The 22,665-nt window shown below is 49.2% G+C and overlaps 11 protein-coding genes across 11 annotated transcripts; 9 read left to right on the forward strand and 2 right to left on the reverse strand.

The window, feature by feature from the left end:
• Positions 1-5: 5 nt before the first annotated feature.
• Positions 6-1,046, forward strand: LTR64_005218 (uncharacterized protein; the record flags this gene model as incomplete). Its single annotated transcript, XM_064899558.1, has 2 exons — positions 6-177; positions 574-1,046. The coding sequence occupies 2 exons, from the start codon at positions 6-8 to the stop codon at positions 1,044-1,046; spliced, it is 645 nt and encodes a 214-aa protein (XP_064752870.1).
• A 371-nt stretch (positions 1,047-1,417) lies between these two features.
• On the forward strand, positions 1,418-2,050 carry LTR64_005219 (uncharacterized protein; the record flags this gene model as incomplete). Its single annotated transcript, XM_064899559.1, has 1 exon — positions 1,418-2,050. One exon carries the CDS (start codon positions 1,418-1,420, stop codon positions 2,048-2,050), a length of 633 nt encoding a protein of 210 aa, XP_064752871.1.
• Positions 2,051-2,207: 157 nt separating this feature from the next.
• LTR64_005220 (uncharacterized protein) lies at positions 2,208-2,965 on the forward strand (the record flags this gene model as incomplete). Its single annotated transcript, XM_064899560.1, has 2 exons — positions 2,208-2,607; positions 2,655-2,965. 2 exons carry the CDS (start codon positions 2,208-2,210, stop codon positions 2,963-2,965), a joined length of 711 nt encoding a protein of 236 aa, XP_064752872.1.
• A 190-nt stretch (positions 2,966-3,155) lies between these two features.
• Positions 3,156-3,958, forward strand: LTR64_005221 (uncharacterized protein; the record flags this gene model as incomplete). The annotated part of the gene is made up of 2 exons (XM_064899561.1): positions 3,156-3,690; positions 3,768-3,958. The coding sequence occupies 2 exons, from the start codon at positions 3,156-3,158 to the stop codon at positions 3,956-3,958; spliced, it is 726 nt and encodes a 241-aa protein (XP_064752873.1).
• A 571-nt stretch (positions 3,959-4,529) lies between these two features.
• Positions 4,530-5,855, forward strand: kes1_1 (Oxysterol-binding protein 4; the record flags this gene model as incomplete). Its single annotated transcript, XM_064899562.1, has 2 exons — positions 4,530-4,679; positions 4,710-5,855. The coding sequence occupies 2 exons, from the start codon at positions 4,530-4,532 to the stop codon at positions 5,853-5,855; spliced, it is 1,296 nt and encodes a 431-aa protein (XP_064752874.1).
• Positions 5,856-6,733: 878 nt separating this feature from the next.
• On the forward strand, positions 6,734-7,835 carry RMP1 (Ribonuclease MRP protein subunit rmp1; the record flags this gene model as incomplete). The annotated part of the gene is made up of 2 exons (XM_064899563.1): positions 6,734-6,757; positions 6,813-7,835. 2 exons carry the CDS (start codon positions 6,734-6,736, stop codon positions 7,833-7,835), a joined length of 1,047 nt encoding a protein of 348 aa, XP_064752875.1.
• Positions 7,836-8,374: 539 nt separating this feature from the next.
• LTR64_005224 (uncharacterized protein) lies at positions 8,375-9,008 on the forward strand (the record flags this gene model as incomplete). Its single annotated transcript, XM_064899564.1, has 3 exons — positions 8,375-8,470; positions 8,603-8,803; positions 8,856-9,008. 3 exons carry the CDS (start codon positions 8,375-8,377, stop codon positions 9,006-9,008), a joined length of 450 nt encoding a protein of 149 aa, XP_064752876.1.
• Positions 9,009-10,164: 1,156 nt separating this feature from the next.
• On the forward strand, positions 10,165-13,095 carry LTR64_005225 (uncharacterized protein; the record flags this gene model as incomplete). The annotated part of the gene is made up of 1 exon (XM_064899565.1): positions 10,165-13,095. One exon carries the CDS (start codon positions 10,165-10,167, stop codon positions 13,093-13,095), a length of 2,931 nt encoding a protein of 976 aa, XP_064752877.1.
• Positions 13,096-14,555: 1,460 nt separating this feature from the next.
• LTR64_005226 (uncharacterized protein) lies at positions 14,556-15,566 on the reverse strand (the record flags this gene model as incomplete). The annotated part of the gene is made up of 1 exon (XM_064899566.1): positions 14,556-15,566. The coding sequence occupies one exon, from the start codon at positions 15,564-15,566 to the stop codon at positions 14,556-14,558; it is 1,011 nt and encodes a 336-aa protein (XP_064752878.1).
• Positions 15,567-16,667: 1,101 nt separating this feature from the next.
• LTR64_005227 (uncharacterized protein) lies at positions 16,668-17,435 on the forward strand (the record flags this gene model as incomplete). The annotated part of the gene is made up of 1 exon (XM_064899567.1): positions 16,668-17,435. One exon carries the CDS (start codon positions 16,668-16,670, stop codon positions 17,433-17,435), a length of 768 nt encoding a protein of 255 aa, XP_064752879.1.
• A 1,134-nt stretch (positions 17,436-18,569) lies between these two features.
• LTR64_005228 (uncharacterized protein) lies at positions 18,570-20,228 on the reverse strand (the record flags this gene model as incomplete). The annotated part of the gene is made up of 2 exons (XM_064899568.1): positions 18,570-19,522; positions 19,619-20,228. The coding sequence occupies 2 exons, from the start codon at positions 20,226-20,228 to the stop codon at positions 18,570-18,572; spliced, it is 1,563 nt and encodes a 520-aa protein (XP_064752880.1).
• Between the last annotated feature and the right edge of the window lie 2,437 nt (positions 20,229-22,665).

A 22,665-nucleotide genomic window follows, 5' to 3' on the forward strand; every position in this document is an offset into this window, starting at 1 on the left:
GTATCATGCTTGTGTTGCCCAGAGGCAAGGAGAACAATCTGATTGGTAGAATTACAGTATACCAGACACAGGATCTGGACCTCAACCTCAGCAGAGGTGCATCAAGAGATGGAACAGGAGCCATCTTCCGGAAGAACCAACGCCCTGTTGAGAAGTGTGAAGAGGCTGCTCAGGGGAGTAAGGATATACCAGAGATCTCCATTTCTCCTTGATGGAAAATCGACTCGAGGGACGGACTTTTAGCTCGTGTGATATAGACAGACACATTCGCCAAAATCCAAAATTTCATAACCTTTCAGCAAGTCCAAGATGATCAATTTTGTAATATCGTTCGTCACTTGTCCAGATATTTGCTTGCTCACGCTTGAAATGCAAATGATGCCTGAGGCGTTCAGAACACACTAATCTCAGCTCTGCACAAGCCAGCACTCAGCCGCTTTCAGTATACCACCTCTGCATCTTGCCCGCCAATGCGCCGTGCGATCTCAACAATCGCATCGCGCCTCTCCAGCAAACATGTGATATACTATGCTCGAAAATATCCCTTCGTGGCCTGCCTCAGTACTTTAACAGCTCTTCGCAAGAAAGACACGCTCCCACCACGTCCCAAAGTCGCTGAAGAAGACACCACAAAGCGCTACCTCAAAGGCTCTGGCCCAGGCGGTCAAAAGATCAACAAGACCTCTTCCGCCGTACAACTCACGCACCTTCCTACAGGGATCGTGGTCAAGAGCCAGGCGACGAGATCAAGGATACAGAATGAGAGTATTGCGCGCCGACTGCTAGCGGAGAAAGTTGAGGTGTTGGAGAAAGGAAGTGAGAGTCGTGTTGAGAAGAAGAGGGAGAAGGTCAGTAAGAAGAGGAGGAGTGCTGAGAAGAAGAAGAGGAGAAAGTATAGGAAACTGGAGGAGGGGAAGGGACAGTCAGGACAGGGAGATAAGGAGGAAGGCGAAGAGGATGAGGATTTTGAGGATGATGAGGGATGTGATGATGCGGTCATCGTCGATGCTGGGGACAAGACTGTTCAGGCGAAGTCTGAAAGCTGAGGGGCTTCCATGGTATTGACTGGTGCATTACACCGATCAGGAGAAAACGTGCCGCAGGACACCAGCCATGTCGCGCGATATGTCCTTTGTCAGATCTGTTCACCGCAAACGGAAGTCCACCAGGAATGCAGATCATTTCGTAGAGTCACATACTGGCATTCTAGACGGTGAGCTGGCGGAACAGTACCGACAACAATGGCTCGCAACTGGCCTTTGTCCCAAGCTACCGAAACCAGCACGGCACAACACGAAAACTCATGCTCGCCAATCGTGCTACTGTTCACATTGCCAACCTCTATCATCTCTCTTCACACTCTATCTCACACCAAAATAAACACTTTGTCCGAGCCCGACCCAAGACGCAGGTCAATATGGAGTTTGGACTTCGCCGCGGCTCCTCCCTCTCCCCAGTAACCCCAATGTTCCAGATAGTCCATACCCGCCGGTCGAACAGCACCTCTAAACTTCCCTCAATCCGGTATCCCACCCTTTCCGTCCTGTCTGGTCATGAATCTATTCCCACCTACCGCGAGTGGAAATTTAAGGCTCTCGCCACACTGGACCTCTTCGACTCGCTCAATCCAAACCTTCACCCTGAGCAAGCATTCAAACTCAAATTGAACTACCTCGCAAGCCACACGACACGTACTGCGTTCGCGCTGCTCTATCGCGGCGGTGAGGCGAGTCTGCAGCCGAGACTGAGAGTTGATTCTGTGGAGGGCGTCTTCAAAATTCTGGACGGGCATTTCAAGCCCGGCTTCAATTGGAAGGAATGGATTTTGTGGACGATTGCTATGCTAATCCTGTGGTACTCGTGGACGAGAGGCGTACCGGCTTTGGTTGGCGTGCTTGCGAGCTTGCTGTGGGGTGTTTTTATGGATAAGGTGGAAAGTCAGAGTGCACCGGTCATTCCAGGTGTGAGAAGGTGGAGGCTCGGGCCTTTTCATTTCATCTATGGTGGTGATGTAGACTGGACCTACAACTGGTCGTTTAATTTGTTCTGAGCTTGAGATGTTCAAGTTCGTAGTTAGTGTGTTGAAGACGAATGTCGGTTCGATGTAGTGTCGCACTCAAGTACAAAGTCATCTAGTGATTAGGCTGTATCCTTGTCGTTTTCCAAGACTGGCAATCGCTTCTGCCTCCTTTCCACAGTGTCCAAGTATGATCGTGCGTCTTCACCGTTTTCTGTCAATGATCCGAAAATTTCTCAAACATTGTTTTTGTCCAACCCGTCCACTGGGTATTCGCGTCAAATCATGTTCAGCTGTTCCAGAACTTCCAGACCCTTTCAACTATACCAGTGGACGTTGGCTTCATCGCGACAAGGAGCAACTCGAGGCTCGCCGCCTACGATTTGACTTCGCCGGGTTATGCGCGAAGGTCGTGAGTCTATGCGATGGTGCCGAGCGAGTGCTGAGCTACGAGAAGAAGGAAGGAGGTTTCAATCGCGTCTTCATCTTTCACCTCGACAATGGTCAGCAGATGGTGGCTAGGTTGCCTTTCAAGGTTACCATAGCTCGAGACCTCGTTGTACAGTCCGAGGTAGCCGTCATGAGATATGGTAGTATCATATAAAGTTCGAGAGACTACCGAGCTGACACCGTGCAGTGGCCTCACACACCACGGTTCCTGTCCCGAAAGTGCTCGAATGGAGCTCAGACGAATTCAATCCTGTGGGTACACCGTACATGATCATGGAGCATGTTCCCGGCATTCAACTTCACACAGCGTGGCCGACGATGAGCACACATCAGCACATGCTCGTGACGAAGACCTTGGCAAAGCTAATGGTAGAGATTGCTCGTCTAAAATTTCCCGCCTACGGTAGCCTCTGCTGTGCCGACGCCAACATTGACAGCACGAACAAGGTCGATTTTGGGAACGGCTATATCAGCGGGCCACACTGCGGCCCAGAGTAACAAGGGCATGGTTTTGGTGCTCTGGTGCAGATCATGACAGAACGTTGGGGCCTATGTATGCTGCGTTCTCCTATTGGCTTATCGTCTTGAGGTAACAGTGTATTCAGGGAATACATTCAAGGACTATGTCAATGGACTTTTGTGCGCGACTCGCTCGCGTATCCACAAAAGCAAAGAAGCAAGAGACGATATGCTGGCTCGTCGAGGCACTGAAGATGAGCACTCTCGCCTAATTGATATTGCTCAGCTGACCATGGAACGACTCTCACAAGACAAGCAACTTACACGAACATCAGATCCCATGCTATTACACTGGGATTTGCACAAGCGCAATATCTATGTTTCCGCTGAGGATCCTACCCATGTGACTAGCATCATCGACTGGCAGTTCACCTCCATAGAGCCGATCTTCATATATGCCAACGATACACCTGATTTTGCTGAAATATCCAACGCTCTAGCAGCCAAGGACGAAGAAGCACTTGCAACTCCCTGTATCAGCTCCACACAAGATGAACACTCTCGGAGAGACTCCTTGATCTGTCGTAAGACCTTCGAAGTCATCATAGCAGCAAAGTTACCAAGACTGGCTGCTGCCAGGGCAATAGACGATACGATGCTAAGGCTATTTCGCTATTGTCGCTCGTCTCATACAAGCAGCGATCTAGTGCTTCGACACGAGCTCCTAGAGCTTTCACGCCTATGGTCAGAGCTTAATATGTCAAGTTCGTGCCCTTACCAATTGTTAAAATTGAGTCACCGGAGCATGGACGTCAATGGAACGATTTTGAGACGATGTAAGAGCTCAAACTCTTCCTCATGGACAAACTGGATTCCAGCTCGGAGGAGTGGGTTTCTCCAGAGAGCTGGCAGTCAGCCAGGAATGCCAACAAAGTCTTCCTCAAGCAATGGATGGAGGTTGTCGGGAACTCGGAGGATCCTGATATGAACGAAGTCAGAGGTCGTGGCCTCTGGCCTTGGGAGGAGAAGTGAAGGTTCGACCGTTGTTGCTCTGATCCAGTATCAATCACTGCTGGAGGTTCGATATCACGTCTCACTTCGTTCTTCCATGGTCTCCTGCAGCTCTGGTCGTCGGTTAACTGACATGCCTCATACTTTCGACTAAGCAAATTGCAACGGGCCATATTTGGGTTAGGCTCTGAATTTCCGGTACAGACACCTTGGAACGACGGCGACGCGAAGTCCAATTGCAAAATCCTCAGAAGCGGTCGATGCACAAGAAGAGAACTGAGGGGATGGAGATGTCATGAGTGATCACGTCGAAGCCACATCGGACTCCGGACTTCACGATTCTCCGACGGCATCGATGAGCCAATGACCATCCGTGGAGCCAAGACAAGCTGCTCTCCTTACTGTTTTACGATGTGTCGCGTTCATTGCGTACCTGCATTATGCTCAATTCTGGTATTCACGAATGTTGTAAAGTGGCATTTTCTATGTGAGTCCTTGAAGACCACGACCACCACCACGAAAAGAGTCAATCACAACAAGGTGACGACCAAAAAGCGACAAAGTTGCAAAGTAGTCGAGTATGGCAGCAACGATGGACAATCAAGAGCCGATTGAGATGCCCAAAGGCATGAAGAAAGAATTCCTATCTTTTCTAAAGGTGCAATACGCCCACGATCCACCAGCCATTCTGGTTGCGAACAACACGAGCCGTGGCAATACTCTGCCATTACTCATGACCTGCGTATCAATACATACTGACTGAAGCATGTAGTCAATAGCTTCGTTCAAAGGAGACCTAGCATCATTCACTGCACCTCCCTTCATCCTCTCGACCACTTCTATGGCCGAGTTTCCTACATATTGGGTTGAGCAACCAGCAAGATTCGTTGCACCTTCTCAGGAGCCAAATCCATCAAAACGAGCACTCCTCGTACTGACTTGGTTTTTGACGACACTGAAGCAACAATACGACATGCGCAAGGATCGAAAGAAGGGTAAGCCGCTCAATCCTGTGCTTGGTGAACACTTTCTTGGCAGCTTTCCGGGCAGTTCTTACGGTACCACACAAGTCATCTCAGAACAGGTCAGTCATCATCCACCAGTGACAGCCTATAGGATGTGGAACAACGACGCCGGGATGTCTCTCGAAGGCTACCATGCCGCCAAGACCTTTTTTGCCAAAGGCATGATTCACCTTCATAAGGTTGGTCAAGTGGTCTTACACATCGACAAATACAACGAGGACTATTTGCTTACAAACCCACAAGTCCATCTGACGGGCTTTCTTCCGCCACCACCATTTGCAGAATTTGACAGCGACACACCAGCTTACATCCAGTCAACCTCTGGCTACACCACTAAGATCACATTTTCTGGCAAAGGTTGGCTAAGAGGAAAGCGGAACTCGTTCTTCGCAACACTGTATGCAGAAGGAAGAGAGTCGGAGCCGCTGTACACCGCCGAGGGACAATGGACAGGCACTTTCACCATCAAGGATGTGAGAAGAAACGAGGTAATCGAGACATACGACGCGACAACCTCAGTGGAGAAGCTAGCTAAAATAGATGTCGCACCACTCGATGAGCAAGATGCGCTGGAGAGCCGAAGATTGTGGAGGAAATTCACAGAGGCAATGGAGCGGCGGGATATGGCTGGAGTCAGTGCAGAGAAGAATCGAATAGAGGTGAGGCAGAGAGAGATGCGGAAGGAGGAGGAAAGAGAAGGTAGGAAATGGCAGACGAAATACTTCAGCAACACAGGCATAGATCCCAAAGTCGAGGCATTGTGTGCGAAAATCGGATTTTCAATCCAACCTGAGCTTACTGCTGGCTTTTGGCAGTTTGACGAGGAAAAGTACAGGCATGCTGCAAAGACACAGGATGATCCTTTCGGGGATGACAAGGCAGTGCCGTCGTAACGAGGCTGATGACAATTGATTTGGCGGAAATTTGACAGAAGCCCTGGATGCTGCAGTAATTGCTGAGTAACGGTACCTGGATCATCGGACCTACGACGTCGTCCCATTACTTTCGGATTGTTCTTCGACAACGCTGGTCCCTTTGCTGCAATCGCCAGAAATCCACTCCCACTCCTCATGTAATCTCAACCTTCCATCACTAAGTATTTCTGGCACGCTCCTACACTTTCCCGTCATCAGCTCATTCCTGTCATTGACATGCTGATACCGAGCATTGAGACTCTGGTCAGTGTTGACAGTAGCTATCAGAAATCCACGAACGATTGAACCACCCAAGTATGTTGCCCAGACTGTATTTGAAGGAGGTGGATCCTGGCGGTAATGAAATATCGTAGCGGGACTGACCTCGCCGTTGGGTGTGTTGGACGCGGAACGGAGAGTGCGGTTGTTGTAGTCGATCGGGCTGTTGCTCATGCTTGCGGGAGTATGGAACAGCCTGGTAATGATTGTCTGGACGTGAGACAGCTGCAATATTGAATTCTTGTGTGTAGTGCTTCGAGCCAGACTCATTGACTTTATCATGGACAAGATACTCCGGATATATACTCACGCTTCAGGCATAATCAGAGCGAACGGTATGAGGTTCTTCCAAAGTCGTAGCACACCGTAAAGGCATTGAGTATTTGACCAGTCACAAAGACCCTCAGCACTCAGCAAACCCCAGAAACGGGAGCTCGTTAATAGAAACCGCTTGGCGTACTCCGCTTTTGGCTCAAGAGTTCTGGACAACCACGAGTTTTATCGCCTCAATCTTCTTACTTTGTTCATCGCGACCACGTTCTAGTAATTCAGACCGCACCCAGCCAGCACGAATCAATATGTCCTGTTCAGCTGGATTTGTGGTGTGTATCGGCAGTGGGACTTTGCAGAGTGGGTGAATGCTGATAACCACACGAGCAAGTAATCGAGTCGACTATCAAGAAGAAGGACATGGACAAAGTTGGACCACAAAACAAACCAGCCGTAGACGGGCAGTCTAGAGACAAGCTAGGGTCGTCGCTCGTCAAGAACACAAAGCGGAGAGTGACGCGAAAACGTCGCAAAGGTCTTCGCCGGCCTCGAACACCATTGAACTACCAGATCCCTTCTCTGCAACAACCAGGTCACGCTACAACACTCACTCAGCCAGATTCGATCACTCGTCTCTCACAACGAATCCTACTCTTTCACCTCGCCATTCGCCGGAACAAGAACCAGCATCGTGCTCAACCCTTTTTCAAATACCTCTCTCTTCTCCACAAATCCTTAGCCCGTCTTCTCACCATCACCAAATCCCTCGCTGCAGTCTCGGCTCAACCAGCCACCACATCAGACCAAGTTCGGCGCAAATTCGAGAAGGAAGCTAGTTTGCGAAGTCAACGAGAAGTGCTCGAGGAGCATGTGAGAGAGGTGCTGGTGCCGAAGTGTTATGTTACTTTCAGTACGGTCGTGGCGGATTCACAGTTTGCGAACTTGGGAGTGGTATTGATGGGATTGCTGGCTGAGGTTGCTGCGGGTGCGCATGGGGTGGGTTTACCTAGTGGTGTGGGAGGAGTGGAGGACGAAGCAAGCTCTAGGAAAGGGCGTAGAGAAGGTGTTGAGATTGGATCGCCAGGGTCGTTGTTAGGGCTGAGCACGAGAGTCACTGGAGAGGATCAGGGCGAGGTAATTGAAAGGAGGTATGATCATGTTGGCCGCCCGACAGGAGACGAAGGTGCGGCGGTGGTTGCAAACGATGACTTTGAAGGCTTTGGAGAAAGCGCGGACATTCAGGTCAATGTAACGACGACCGCCAAACTACAACGACCTGATACTGCAATACATCCAGCCAATCAAGATTTGCTGCCTAGCTATGGCTCAAATATGAGTGGGCAACAAATTCGCAAGAAGACGAAAAAGCATAAAGATGCCATTGACGATTTGTTCAGTGGGCTGTTTTGAGCGCTTTTGCCAGCCGTTCAGCCACAAGACTCAGATGAAGGACGTCAGACTACCTGGGCAGATCGTATACTTGGTCAATCTCCCAACATATGCGAAGACTGCCGAATGCATTAAGTAAATCTCTGAGGCACAGCGAATGTGACAGCAAGTTTCAACGGTCGACTCTCAGTGTTGGGGCTATCTGATTTCTCACATCCATATCAAGCTCGATCACGTCCAAATGCTGAATTTTCTGTACAAGAATAACACCAGGGGATATCCTGGTGCTCAGCGCAAAAGGATCCCGAAACACTGGAGTTCATCCACGTGGGGTGCTTCCTCGGATCTGGTGGGGGCCAACGATCATTGTTTTCCGCCTGAAAGCCGCCCCAAGTACGTCATCAGGACCCGAGCGCAGTCAATAAAGAGAACAGTAGTGCAAATGTGTCAATATAGAAAGGACGTGTATCAAGACGCGACATTCCACTTTCAGACCGTTCTCCTGGCTGAAATATTTTCCTCTCATATGCTGCCAACATCCAGAAAGTGATCCGACCAAAATGCCGTCGCTTCTGGTCACTGGTACGGCGCAGGCTTTGGCTCTAGGAGCACTCTCGAACATAATCGCTCAGGTTCTCACAGCTCGGCAGAGAGATGTATGTGCAAACCTCTAATGGTAGCTGACTCAGGACTGATGTTCACAGAAACCCTTCTCGTTCGATTCTGCCACCTTCCTCTTCTTTCTTACCTGGACTCTGATCTCGTGCCCACCCAATATATCATGGCAGGTCTTCCTCGAACGCAAGTTTCCTGGTCAGCAGATGGATCCGAAGAAACAAGGACGAAGGTCTTTGAACAAGACAAACACAGTCAAGAAATTTCTGCTTGATCAGGTCTTTGGCGCAACAGCGAACACAGTAGGCTACATCGCAGCTCTGGCATATTTTCGAGGAAAGAACAGCGCGGGCATCATGAACCAGGTTCAGGACGTATGTAGAGCACGACCGTCTGCTCAGATGAGGTAACTGACACTTGTAACAGGACTTTTGGCCGCTCATGCAGGCTGGCTGGCGGGTCTGGCCGTTTGTGGCGCTTTTGAGCTTCACAGTCATTCCACTGGAGCGCAGAACACTGTTCGGAAGCACTGTTGGGCTGTTCTGGGGTATCTACATGAGTTTTCTGGCGGCGCAATAAAAAGGACAACCTGATCAATGGAAAGAGGAGAGACTGGATCCTGCAGACGTTGTTGTTATCATGAATTAGAGATAGACACGGTTCATAGCTCATTGTAAGAAGGAGATTGGGATAGCACACTTTGCGTACATTTGTACCCCTAAAGGCTATCAAGAACACAATCTATCTTTTAGGCACCTTCTTTCGTGGATGAGGAATAACCACGCCACTTTACTACACGTGGCCATAAATGAGATAGTTCATGTGGAATCTAACGGTTGACCGGATTGATTTGCTCCCGATGTTTGTAACTTGGTCAAGCCGAAACTTAGAACAACTTCATGGGGTGATCGTGCCAACGCACTCTTTCACCACAATTTCGCCAAATCCTATCACCTGAAATGCGGAGATTGGTTACGACTTTGTGTCGTACCTGAAGACGATCTTCGTGTAAGCAGAGACCACGACTGACCCCCTGCAAGTGACCAAACTAATAAGGAAAGTTGGCAGACTTGATTAGGTAGGCACGAAGAGGTCACCACTCCTTGACCTCACCAATTCGGCCTCGCTGCAAGCTAAAAGCACAAGCGAGAATACGTGTTTCAGACGTCGGTATGATGGCTTGACTGACCATTCCCACCACGTCGATCGTGGCATCAGTATGGCAATGTCGCAAACTCAAAACAAAAGCAATTGCCACGCTCAAGAATGTGCCTCGCGCCTGCATAGCCTGATACTCTTCGACGTGGAAACAGGGCGAAGCAAAAGCATGTCCGTAAAACACCAACTTCTGATCGGCGCCTATCTTTAGCTTGCAGTGGCGCCTCCAATGCTTGATCTGCCCAGCTGACCTTTTCCTCAACGGTCGTGGTTTGGCCCGATCCAGCTAACGGTAAGACCCACTATCGCCAGCATCCTTGTCAATGGCGCTTCCTTCCATTTCGTGGTCTTGATACACCAGCCTTCTCAAACCAAGACATATCCACCTGGCAGCATGCCGTTTGAGCTTCCATCTTCTCGTCGCACCATTCCTGTCGAGTCTCTCCAGTCACATCATGCTGACCCATGGAGTGCTCTACAGACTTCGTCGTCTTGTTTGATTTACCGCGTCAAGCTCCTTTGCTCGAGCCAATTGATGACGGACGACCGCCTGCTGGAGAGAGCACTCTCATAGAATATGTCGTCGTTATTACGACTTCCTACGCTTGATCGACCATATCTGGGCCTCACCAAGAGGTTTAGTCTACTCTCCACAAACACAGCTTCCTCCACATACGATGAGTTCACCTCGAGTACCGTCTCACTCACCACGCTTCCGTCCTTGGAGCGGCTAGAAAGCGATGACTTCCTGAATATGTTTGATGATGCCACCATACAAGCAAGTCGACTACAGGAACTGTCAACAAATCCATCTCTTCAAGAGCCTCCATCCACTCCAACGACGACTCGCTTCCCCGAGCTGCACGGTACACCTGTTCAACGGTTTGAGCTTGCGCCAACATCGACGTCCCCTCGAGTCCTGCGACGTAAGAATATGAAGATTGCTGCGTTGAGCGAGCAGGATCAGGTTGGCTATAGATCCAGCGTGTCCTCCTCAATCCCTTCAACAAAATTGAGTAATGCCTCCTCCTGTATGTCACGGCGATCCTCAAAGTCTAGTCAAACAGAAGACCTGTCTTCGTCCGACTATTCTGCAAAGGAGTCGGACAAAGAGAATGCGTTACACGAAAGGCTGAAGAGACGTACGAGAGGGAAGAGTATCAGCTTTGGAAGTATGGCAGGTCTCAAGGCCAGATCAGAAACTTCTCTGCCTGTGGTGTATAGAGACGAACCGCGTAGAAATCGCCAGGGACAGAGACCGTCGAGTCGGGGCGAGAGACTAGGTCGAGCCATGGCAGACAGCACGAGCCCTCCACAGACACCAAAGTCGTCGACTACAATCCATGTCCGCCAGGAACGGCATATCAGTAATACTTCTGCTCCCCGAAAATCGTCACCCAGCTCTCCAAAGACAGTGCGTCCGAGCAAGTCAGCAGTACCTTCTGTGGTAGACAACGTTGACTATGTCAGGATGAGTATCATGTCACATCTTGAACACATCGATGATCTGCAAGCTTGTGCTCAGGTCAGTTGGGATTTCTACGTGACGTTTCAGAAATACGAGACTATGCTTGTGGATTCTGTTTTGTACCGCCAATCACCAGCCGCTTGGGAACTTCGATACTCGGTAAGACATCTTGAAAAACCGAGCCCGTTTCGTCTGCGATCTGTGTTGAGGGATTACGCGACTGTCCAAGCTCTAGAGGACTTCATTGTCTGGCGCTGCCAATTCATATTGCGACCCCAATCGCTTGCTGCTTTGCTAGGTGATGAACCTAACAGAAAAGCAGAACTCGAGGACGCGGTTTGGTTAATCTGGTGCTTCTGCAACGCTTTCGGGAAGACTTCAGCGTCTGATGCTACGCTGTCAAAACAGGCACAATGGCTTAACGGGGGCGTCACTCAATATGGTCAATCTTCCACCAGGTCAGATTACTTCAGACCAGCATGTACTATGAAGCAGTTGGAAGATATGAGTGAGCTCTGGAGATGCTTAGAGAACCTACTGTCAGGCTTCAGAGGTCGGGAAGACGAGGCACGCCAGGCAGGCATTTTCGACAATGCGAAAGAGGCGAAAGTCTCTGATAGCGTCCTGCTCAGTGCCTGGATACATGACATCTTATCTCTCGGACCTAAAGCTGTTCTTACACTGTCGTCGTGCGACTTTGAGCAGGCCAAAGTTCTTGGCATAACAAGGTGGTCTCCACCTACGAAAGGTAGGAGTCGTGCGACTTTTCTCAAAGCCGCTGTCGAGGACGTCTACCGCGAAAGGTTGATGAAACAGGCACGTCAAAAGGCTCAAGACTACAGGAAAAGTGTCCAGCATAGCCACAAACGCAGCTCTTCCGATCCGGCTCATGCTGTAATAAACGGACCGTTACATTCGATGCAGGCGCACAGACAGTCGCTACGAGTTGATACACGACAAACAAATAGGCAATCGATGTCTCTGCAAGGCTTTCCTTCGATAAATGAACGTATTGACATTCGACCTGATTGCGACCCATTGTCCCCAGTCAATTCCACACCTATACCGTCAACAAACTCAAACCCTATGCTCTTCTCTCCGCTGTCATTGACAAAGAATGTGAGCGCAAAATTAGGACCGACACTCTTCCCAATGCAGAACAGAGATCAGTCGCAGAGATATTCCGTATCTGCTGTCAGGACATCATCGAACAGTGGCGGAGAGCAAGCAACAGACGTGATAGACCCGACAGACAAAGCCGTGGCCCTTTTGGTGCAAGATATGGGGTTTCCAGAGTTGGAGGCAAAACGAGCGCTGGCCATGAGCGATACAGGCTCCGGGATCAGTGTAGAACGTGCTATTGAGTTAATGGCCGCAGGAGTGCAGAGACCCCTGATATCTCGAGAGCCGGCGGTATGCGAGTTACCTGCTGCAGTGGGCAACGCACGTTTGACGCGCAAATCCAGCAAGCGAGAAGTATGTGAAGGACACTGCAAACCACTTTTGCTCGTTGAATCGAGAAGAGATCGTGTCAGTGGGTTAGGCATGGTCAAGCGAGGCCTGAGCTACCGTATGAGTTTTAGAAAGAGCAATCGTCTGAGTATGATTCCTGACGACGAAGAAACACCTCCAAACAGCCCAGCAAGATCTAACGCCTCAAGCAATTACACCACACGAAATCGGGATTTAGCACTGTCTCAATTAGCATCATCGACAGTGTCAGTCTTGACAGCGCCACTATTCACGGAAGATTCATCGTCAGCCACGCAGAAATCTAATATTGTCTTGGCGCCGATCGCTGATCAAGCCCCCGTGTCACCCATTGTACCGGCAGCACCGTATTGGCTCAGGACAGACACGAATAGTGCCGTCAACGTCCATGCACATCTCGAAGGCAGCGTTCCATATTCTGAAATTCCTCCGAAACCACGCATCACCTTACAGAGAGTCGGCACCGGAGTTCGAAAATCTGGCTGGGCACTTCCTGGCAGAAGAAAGGCACAAAATACACCGCCTGAAATCATTGGATATGCATATTAGCATTGCGTGCAGATAAGCGAAGCATTTTCTTTTTATGATTTATTTACAGCAACAATTTTTTGACGAATTTATGATTGAAACGAGAATGGTATAATACGCATGACAATTCCAATAGACGAAATTTATTTAGGGTGGCATGATATAGTAACACTGAAGCATTTTGTCGAGACGGACATTGCATATGGGGTTTCCGAGGGCGAGCAAACAATCAATGTGAAATCAGCGATTTCGGTGAGGTTATCTTTGTTGAAGAGTGAACGTGGAACATGTACAGACCAGGTCGTGTAATAGTGGTGACAGTACATAGACATGGAACAGAGTGTGATTCTCTTCTATCGATTTCAAAGGAATTCTGCGACGTGATCCACGCCACATTACAAATCAGCATCGTATAGATTCTCTCTGCGCGCATATTCGACCTGGCGATCGTGCGAGGTTCTGCATTCTGATATGAGGCACCAACTTGGCCAGTAACAAATTCGAGTTCTTTCTGCTATAGAAAGCGACGTCATTTGAAGAAGAATGACAAGTTTCATTGTTCGCTCCAGCACGATGGGTCGTGACTGCCTTCTCACTATTTTATTACTCCTTCCAATACACCAGAAATTGACCACCCCAGTAGCAATTATGTTTCATCTCGATCCTCGAGTCTCCGGATCGAAGAGTTTCCATGCTATTTGGTCTTGCGTGCTGCGCTCAAATGCCGTTTTGGTAATACTAAAGGTTTCGAGGTAAACACATCAGAACAGTCGGGGCAACGCACAAGATTTGTCAATACGATTCTTTTACCTTCTGAGTAGGAATACGAAGAACTTCAATATGTGCGTTGAGACAGCCGAAGTCAGGGACACACAGACCATGGCTGGGAGTCCTAGAAAACAAGCACACATTTCGCGAGCAGACGAGTTACGAGCCAAAATCGCCAAGGCACATGCAGATGTCGATACAGTTCGATCGCAAATCGCTCAGTTGCAAAGGCAAAGTCAAACAGCCGTTGTAGAGCCTCATGAATGCACTACACCAAACTCAACATTTCCCAATCACAACGATGCATCTATGCCAGAAGGTCATGATGATGATATAACTGATCAGCGGGCTCTTGGACAGGCTCGAGACACAGTCGCTAGGTACAAGGAGAGTGTGACAAAGTTCAACGATCTTAGAGATGCGGCTTTAGGATTGTTGGGGCTGATAGCTGAGAAGGAAGGAAGGACGTTGAGGGATGTTCTGGAGGAACGAGGAATCGAAGATACTGATTGAGAGCTACGGAAATCCTTAGAGACGCTGCATCGGGCGTGATGTCAGAGGACGTGGTGGCCGACAAAGGATTTCTGCTCAGGAGTCCGAGGCCGTGGCCTGGAGGCGGGGAGACCACTACTCAACACATAATGCGACTATGAGATGCACCAGTACCACTGCTCGTTCATAGATATCGAGCCAGCGCAAGACATCCAATATGCTCATTTCTCCCAAAGTTTTCCAACAACACCAGGTCTCGCCTGCTCAAAAACCTCCCTAAGCTCCTCCCACAACCTCTTTCCCATCTCCTCACCCTTCTCACTCTTGACATATCTACTCAGTGCTCCCTCAGCAACAACCCCATCATGCATGTACTTTCCATCCGTCTCGAGACCTGCCACAAGTCCTGCAGCAATAGGTCTTCCACCTACTTCTTGAGTTCTCGCTAGAAAATACCGCATCACAGTCTGCACAAGTGGTGAGGAATCTCTGCCAAGATCCGAGTAGCAGAAGCCTGGGTTGAGGATGTTCAAGATGACTTTGGCATTTTCAGGCAGCTGCTGTGCAACGAACAAGCTGCAAAGGTGTCGAAAGACAAGGATCTGCATGAGCTTGCTGTCCATGTACCTTGCCTGTGAGACTTTCGTCCCAGGTGCGGACATGGCTTCGAGAATCTTCGTCCCTTCCGGAGTCGTGCTCTCTTTCCACGGTGCCCAGACATGTGTTTCAGAACCCACGATGCTAAGCCGTGGCGTGATGTTGTGTTTCATTGCAGATTTGCGCAAAGTCGGTAAAAGTGTGATGGCAAGTAAGAAAGTCGAAATGACGTTTACCGCAATGGTCGATTCGTACCCTTCCATGAGTTCCAGCTTCGCCATCGTGATGCCAGCATTCAGACTGACTCCGTCTAAACGATATAGGTCGTTGGCGCAGCGATCAGAGAAAGCGAGCACGGACGCGAAAGAACTCATGTCCAGATCCCAGACCTCGATCTTGACATCTTCAGGACTGAGTCCGGTGTCTTTGTAGATCGTGTCGCGTGCAGCATTGCCTTTCGCTTGGTTTCGTACTGCAAGGATAAGAAGTGCAGGTTTCAGGCAGGCGATGTGAGTTGCTGCTGCCAGGCCCAGACCAGTGTTTGAGCCGGTGATAATGAGGGTCTGGCCAGGTAGAGGGGTTGTCGGAATGGCAGGAGTCACGAAGATCTGGGAGTAGAGGAAGTCAAGTACCATGATGATGAGAACAATTGCAGGCAAGGATAAGACGTCCTAGGTTCGTTCGTTGTAGGCCGACTCACCTCTTCATCTTATCTCCTAGAATCTGCCATATATATAGGCTCTCCCATTCTCATGTCGGAGGTGGAACTAAACATGCCGATTTACTGCAATATTTTGTCATCGTCCACCTCGATTGGTGGAGGTTGCTGTCAATAGCGATGCTTGTGCAACCAGTTCGTCTTCCTGAATCCCAGTCGTGATGTTGTTCTTGAGCTCGATGAAGCTTGAGTGACACTAGGTCAAGTTCGTCCGGCGCTAAAATTGCTCATCCGAGATGTTGATCCGATGTTTCGGATTCAAAATATTATGGCCGCTTGGTGAATGCTCGTAAGTGCTTATAGCGGCAATATTTTGCAGTCACTCTACTTCCAATTCGACTTGCTTTGCAGCTCGTCTCTAACCAAGCTCCTCTGGACTTCATTCGGCAGGCGCGACAGCACTCGTCATGAAGTAGGCACTGACTAGATACGTTTCAGTCGAGGCCATAGTAACCTCCGTTGATCTTACGAAAGATGCTGTATGGATCCTGTTCGAGGCTGGAAGGCACGGCGACAACACCAGCAGTCAATGGACGTGACTGCTCTTAAGCATTGACGGGTGTTACCGACTATGTCGTTCTAGCACAGTGTCCCCGGGTCGCGACTCAGGACGTGCAAGACGACGAATTACTGCACATCACTGCGCTCGATGTGTGTCCTCGTGGAAGTGAGAGGCCAGAAGTGTTGCCTAGTAACAACCACGCGAAAGTGATACGCTCGAATAAACACAACGTCCAAGACCAGTGCTGCAAACGACCACGAAAATAGTGACACTTCATCAGTTATTCCCGGCCCGCGTTGTCGTCTTCGATCCAGCTTTCTAACATATCTCTGGATATCCTTAATGTCAACAGTACAATAGAAACAGGACCCTCGCTTGGCGCACTCATCTGTCCCAGAGAGTACTACGGTCCAAAAAGAAAAAAAACCACATTCTGACGATCTCTAGAAGACGCGAAGTCATTTCCAATCCAGATACCCCTCCTCGCCTTCATCAGTCAAAGTCAAAGTTACCATCATGGTCAAGGTAGCCGCCGACCTTCCACCGGAAATAATCTTCCAAATCCTCGACCTCTTCAACGCGCCGGACGAACTAGATATTGACCTCACATTCTTCGAAGCAGGAAATGTCAGTCCGTTGTGGCAAGCAGCAGTGTGTTATCTTCTCTTCGAGATCGATGTTGGCGCCCTCGCCATGTCACCTGGTTTCTGGTGCTTTCTGGAAGACCGAGTCACTGCAATGAAGGAACAAGTACAAGAATATCAGCAGAATATTCAAGACGCTCGTCAGATGACTAAAAAGGCGCGCAAAAAGGCATCAGATCTGGGCATTCATGTAGCTCCCTATGATGGAAAATTTCCAGACGAGTTCTTTGAAGAGGAAGCCAAGAAGCGAACTGAGTCTAGAAACGACTTCATCCAAGAAACTCAACAAATCATGAAATTCTGTGGGAGCTGGAACGAAGAACCGGTTACACTGGATGGTGACAGAAGGGAAATCCTGTGGACAACGCTAGTCCAGGACAGAATCAACTCCTCCAGCGGATGGCCAGGTACTATCAGTGGACGGCCACTTCTTACTACAAAAATCCGTCCGATTGGACTCACGATTGGTGAACTGAAAATCGACGATGAGGGAATGTACAGAGAACTTGAGGTCAGAGAACAAAAGACGATCGAGGAAGTCGATCCGAAGCCGACCAGACGACTGACGTATGCTGAAACCGTCTCGCGGTCGTTCTACGCAAAGTACTCGAGTTTCGGTCAGGCAGGTCGATTCCGTTGAGGTGTTGATGCCTTTTTGCATCGCATCATTGGAGTTGAGTACAAAGCGAGTGTATCTACTCTGCTTAGCGAGGTACATGGTTCGGATGATGCTCTTTCTGCAAACATCTTTGGCATGGCTTTGATGTCTGCACTTTCCTCTGTGGACATTGACTACTGAAGCACGGAAACCTGCATGATCTACCATCTTGTCGAATACTCGACTTGAATAACTGCAGAGATCATTAATTGGAAGAGTAGTGCATCGATCACCATGGAATGCTGGTAGAGCTTCTACAGCAATTCAGATTTTTATCACGAGCTTATCAGTATTAATAAAGTAATCCTCGAGCGCAAGCTCGACTTTTTAACGAGCCGTGCTCAATCCCTGCCAAACTAGATAATATTTTTGTTCGTCGGCCTAGTCATTCGCCTTTGCTCCAATCCTCCCAGGCACTGTAACCTCATCATCAATAATGGTCGATGCTGATCGGGCTGTCGTCGATGCCACATCGAGTCGCCTCATGTCCTTCAAGAAGTCAGTTTCACTATGTACATTGCACCGTACCAGAACGTATACAACCAACTCTGCTTTCTGACCCCAAATTCGTAGTGCTGGAGACAGTCAGGTCCACATTCTTCGTCTGAAGGACCTATGTGCCCAGTGTATGGTGCTAGAACGACCTCGGAATAGAGATTTCATTGCAGCTTGTCAGAACACAACATCGGTGGTTTCAGAGTATACGTTGTAAGCCTTCGTGCACCACCGTAGCGATGAAAAGTTGATTATAACTGACTAAGCTGGCAGGCAAACCCTTCCTATGGCTCGTGTTTGCATCTTTCCTGTAGTGATAGCTGAGACAGTTCCGGCGCAAGCAGTCAAGTCGCAACGATGCTGCAGCAGTGTGCCTTCCAACTGCACGTGTCTGTGTAGAAGTCCCGGTCCATAGGATACTAAAGAGCTCCAGCATCACATGAACTTATGGCCTTCTCGAGGTTAATGTCCAGGTCGGATCCAAGCTCCTCGTGATAAAAGTGTACAAAGGACAACTGCTGCACCACAATCGAGGCAATATGGGAAGAATATCGGCATGCAGTGACATGCCACTTGAAAATACTAGGTCAAGGTCTTTCATGCGGTGACACACTGGTTTGGTCAATCCGTACCAGTCTTTCCTCCTCCTCTCCTTGCACCTCTGAACGGCTTCTTCTTTACCGCTCCTGTGCCGCCCGACTTTGGGCTCAATACATTCCGACTCCCGTTCGATCCTTCCTTGTTGATAGGGCGTGGCCTTCGTGGTGGCTGAGCAGGGTTATCTCCAGCAGCTGCATTTGCAGAAGCATAATTGAACCCTGGCACACCCTTCAGACCCATTTTCCCTACCGTCTTCTTCTCCATAGCTGGCGGCTCCGGACAGTGCATGCCTTTCGTCGCCATGTCATTTGCCATCCGTACCAGACCAACTTTGTCCATACGCAATGGTTTAAGTAGACCAGAGCCCGCAAAGAAGCCCAAGAATGAAGAGTAAGCCCGCTGTTTGACGGTCTCTTCGATAGCATACATGGCTTGCTCGACTTGCGGGGCATAAGTGGTTGCATTGCTCACAATCGTGGCAGTCTGTGGGTGTGGCTGAATAGGTAGGCGGCGATTGGCAGCGATGAAGAAAGATTCTGCTTGAGTGAGTAGGATGATGGCTCGGCCTGTATTGCCCGCTCTTCCAGTACGACCCACCCGATGAATATATTGTTCAGCACTTGAAGGAAGTCCAACCTGTACAACGAGATCCACGTTGGGAAAGTCCATACCTCTGCCAATAACATCGGAAGCGAACATGATCCCAGAAGTGGCGGTTTTGAACTCGTTCGTAGTGCGGGTGCGGACGTTCTGGCTCAGTCGGGAGTGCAACTCGAAGACTCTGAGCGACGTAAGTCTTTGTGCAAAGAGATTGCTATACAGCGCGACCATGTTTGCAGTAACGCCAAACACGATGGCTTTTGATTCGGGTGTGAGCTCGTGATTGAGAAGAGATGCTAGTGTGTTGAACGTGTCGATGACCGACGGCATGATGACATGATACTGAGGAACCTTATCCAACGTGGGAGGTTCAGCTTTGTCAATAGTGGACAAGCTGCAATAACCAGGCGCGAGTATACAGTCAATGACATCTCTAGTTTTTGCTGGTACTGTAGCGGAGAAACACATACCTTGCCATCCTGCACTTTTGGGTGGCAGGAGTTTGAGGATCTCTCTCACGTCAGTGAGGAAGCCACTCTCGAGCATAGTATCGGCTTCGTCCAAGATTACTGTTCTTACATCAGCAAACTTGCTAACCACGTTGCTTTCGGACAAGTAGTCTTTCAGTCGACCTGGGGTGGCGACGAGGATAGAGGGTGATCCGTTCATGAACCTGGCCAAGTTGCTAGCTCTGTGACTTCCGCCGAAGGCAACATGACACTCTAACTTGTTCTCTCCAAGTTGAGAAGTCAACTGATCGCATTCTTTGGCTATCTGTAGGGCAAGCTCGCGGGTAGGCGAAATAATGAGCAGGCCAACTTGACCCTTCGGGAGGGGCCTGCGCGAGTTCAAGAGTGTGTGCAAACATGGCAGGAGGAAGGCGGCAGTTTTGCCGGTTCCTGTCTTGGCTTGGACGAGACAATCAGATTGAAAGCTGGGCAACTGGGTCAGCACCATTTGCTGTACTGGTGTCATGTTCTCGAAGCCCATAACATCAAGGGCTTTGAGAAGGCGCGCATCGAGCAGGCCCGACATCTCAGAATAGGACTTGCCATCATCGATATTATCAAGGAACGGCATCTGCAAGGTTGCGAGTGGGTGTAGAGACGTCCAAAATTTTGATGAATGAGTTGAGAGAGATTAGACAGAAAGCGTGATTGCTGTTTGCAATTTTCTGTTTTTGTTCTAGCGGCGCATTTCACGTTAATTTGAGTTGTGATTCGTCGTAGTACAAAACGCCAAGACAGCTTGGATTTCACGGGATCACGTTTTGTGAAATACGTTAGTTCTATGCTTGAGGAGTTTTGACCTGGGGTTTTGGCTGCAGAGCCAGGCCGATGAATTCCAGGATACGCTTCGACGCTTGTACCTGAGAATCAGGTCTAGACATGTAGGATTTGCTACTCGGATTGCCAGAGAACGAAGTTTCGACATCCTAAAATCTTCCAGCCGTCGTTGAGCAGGCTGCTGCTCCCCAAACCTCGAAGCTTCCAGGCTACATGGACTTGCACAAACTAACAACGCCGTAAGGACATGTCCGTGTTTCCTGGTAGGATATCGAGAAGACTCGGTGTCTTTTCACGGCTGGATGATGATACCATAGCAAGTTCACAGATTATTTGGCTTCAAAAGTGGTAGCCCAGTGGTAGTCATACAAGACATATCTTTGGCTAAGTTCTACGCGATACCTGGGTACGCATACTGAAGCGTTTTGCTCTTGGTTTGCATCAGTGCCAGTGACGCAAAAGCATGACGATCTTCCATCATCGAGCTGGTCGTAAAGGCACAAAGGAAATGTCTAGGGAAGTATCTAGTCTCATCTTTCCAACTAGGAATGGTTGGAAGGACATAGCTAAGAAGCATGATGATACGTCCTACACGTAAGCTAAACGGGATATTGTGTCGCAACCCTCCTCAAGCAGTACCAAATCTGTCCTTCAACTGTCTTGCTTGTTCAGAGTTGGGGTCCATATTCAATTCTTCCACCAGACGTTCGCGGCTAGTGCAGGCAGGAACTTCGAGCGTGCTGTTTGATTGGATATGCAACAAACCTCTCTTTGCCAGCTTTTCCCAAAAATACAGCTCAGAAGCTGGACCGTGGCCACGATCACCACGAAGTTCGTGCGCTTCAATGACAGCTCGCTGATACCAGTGGAATTTGCACTGTGGCTTGAGGTAGCTCGGTTTGGTAACGTCTTCTGGTAATCGTACGTTGTTCTCGTATTCGATCCATTCGCTTCTCTCAAGCAGTTCTGAGATATCAATCCATCCTCCATAAACATCGACTTCAACACCAGTGTCGGGGTGTTGATACCTCATCCAGTGACTGTGATACCACCTAAGCGTAAGTTGTGAAGCTGAGGCAAGGCTTTCCCAAGAGCTTCGAAGACAGAGCATTTATCCACGAGAGTAACAGCGTAACTGTCTTCCTGCCGCACAAGTTCGAGGTATCGTGTAGTTGGAGGTAGTGATGTCAGGATGCTAGTGAACTGCGATATTGCAAGGACATCTGGGTCCGTTCTAGCTGTGAAGGAAAAGGATGTGAGGCTGGTCATATGTGGCATGAGTCTACTAAGTCTTGCAAACAGATCCATACGAATCTTGAAACTCGTGCGGGCAGCCATGAGCCATGTGAAAGATCTGATTTGGCCAAGTTTCTGCACAACAGACGTGCTCATAGTGAAGGCTGCTAGAGAGGAGTACGATGCTGGTTTTGGTAGACTCTGGACGAAGACATCCGTCCATAGGATCGGTGTTGCCAGACCATGCCACTCCTGACAAACCCGCATAGAGACCAGGAAGTCGTTGCGTGAATTCTTGTATAGCTCTTGGAGAACAATGACCACAACCTCCGGTAACATTGTCATACAGATCGGGCGACGATCGTCTAATGAAGGCATAAGTGATTCGCTGGGTCACTTATCTGAATATCGATCGCGCACTCGGTGAGTAAGCCTGTCTGCTGATTCGCCTGAAGGACAGACAGAGAAGGAAAATCGCGAGCCTAGAATAGAACAGATAGGTACCTGAGCAATGGTAATCAGGACACGCGTTTGCTGATGACTGACCTTCATGATATTGCTTCGTGACAACATAACCAAAGTCAAGTGTCAGCGGGCAGGTCTTGACGTTTCACAAGTCGTGCTTTTGAGGGTAGACTGCGCGTGGTCGTTTCTGGTGTTTGCTAATTGTGGTCGGGTCTGCTGGCTGTTACCTGAAGTATATATGTGATCGTTTAGCCAAGACTATAGACACAGCGGTCTTGATCAAGAGAACGTCCTTTAAACTTGAATCTGGTGAAAGAACTAGTATGCCAGACCTACAGCGCCATCTACCAGTAGTACCCCTCTCTTCATTCTGGTCGCTACTCGTCGCAGCCACTGAACAAGACATCTACACTGCCTACCTGGAAGAACTTCGGGTTTGGAGTACTGGTAGCTCATCGGTCTTAGCATGCCCACCTCCGACCCTGCACTCACTTCAAGTGAAGGTGAACCATGGATTCGGATCGTGGTGT

Source organism: Lithohypha guttulata, assembly GCF_036872675.1.
Source record: "Lithohypha guttulata strain CCFEE 5908 chromosome Unknown scaffold_4, whole genome shotgun sequence".
Taxonomy (NCBI): Eukaryota; Fungi; Ascomycota; class Eurotiomycetes; order Chaetothyriales; family Trichomeriaceae; genus Lithohypha; species Lithohypha guttulata.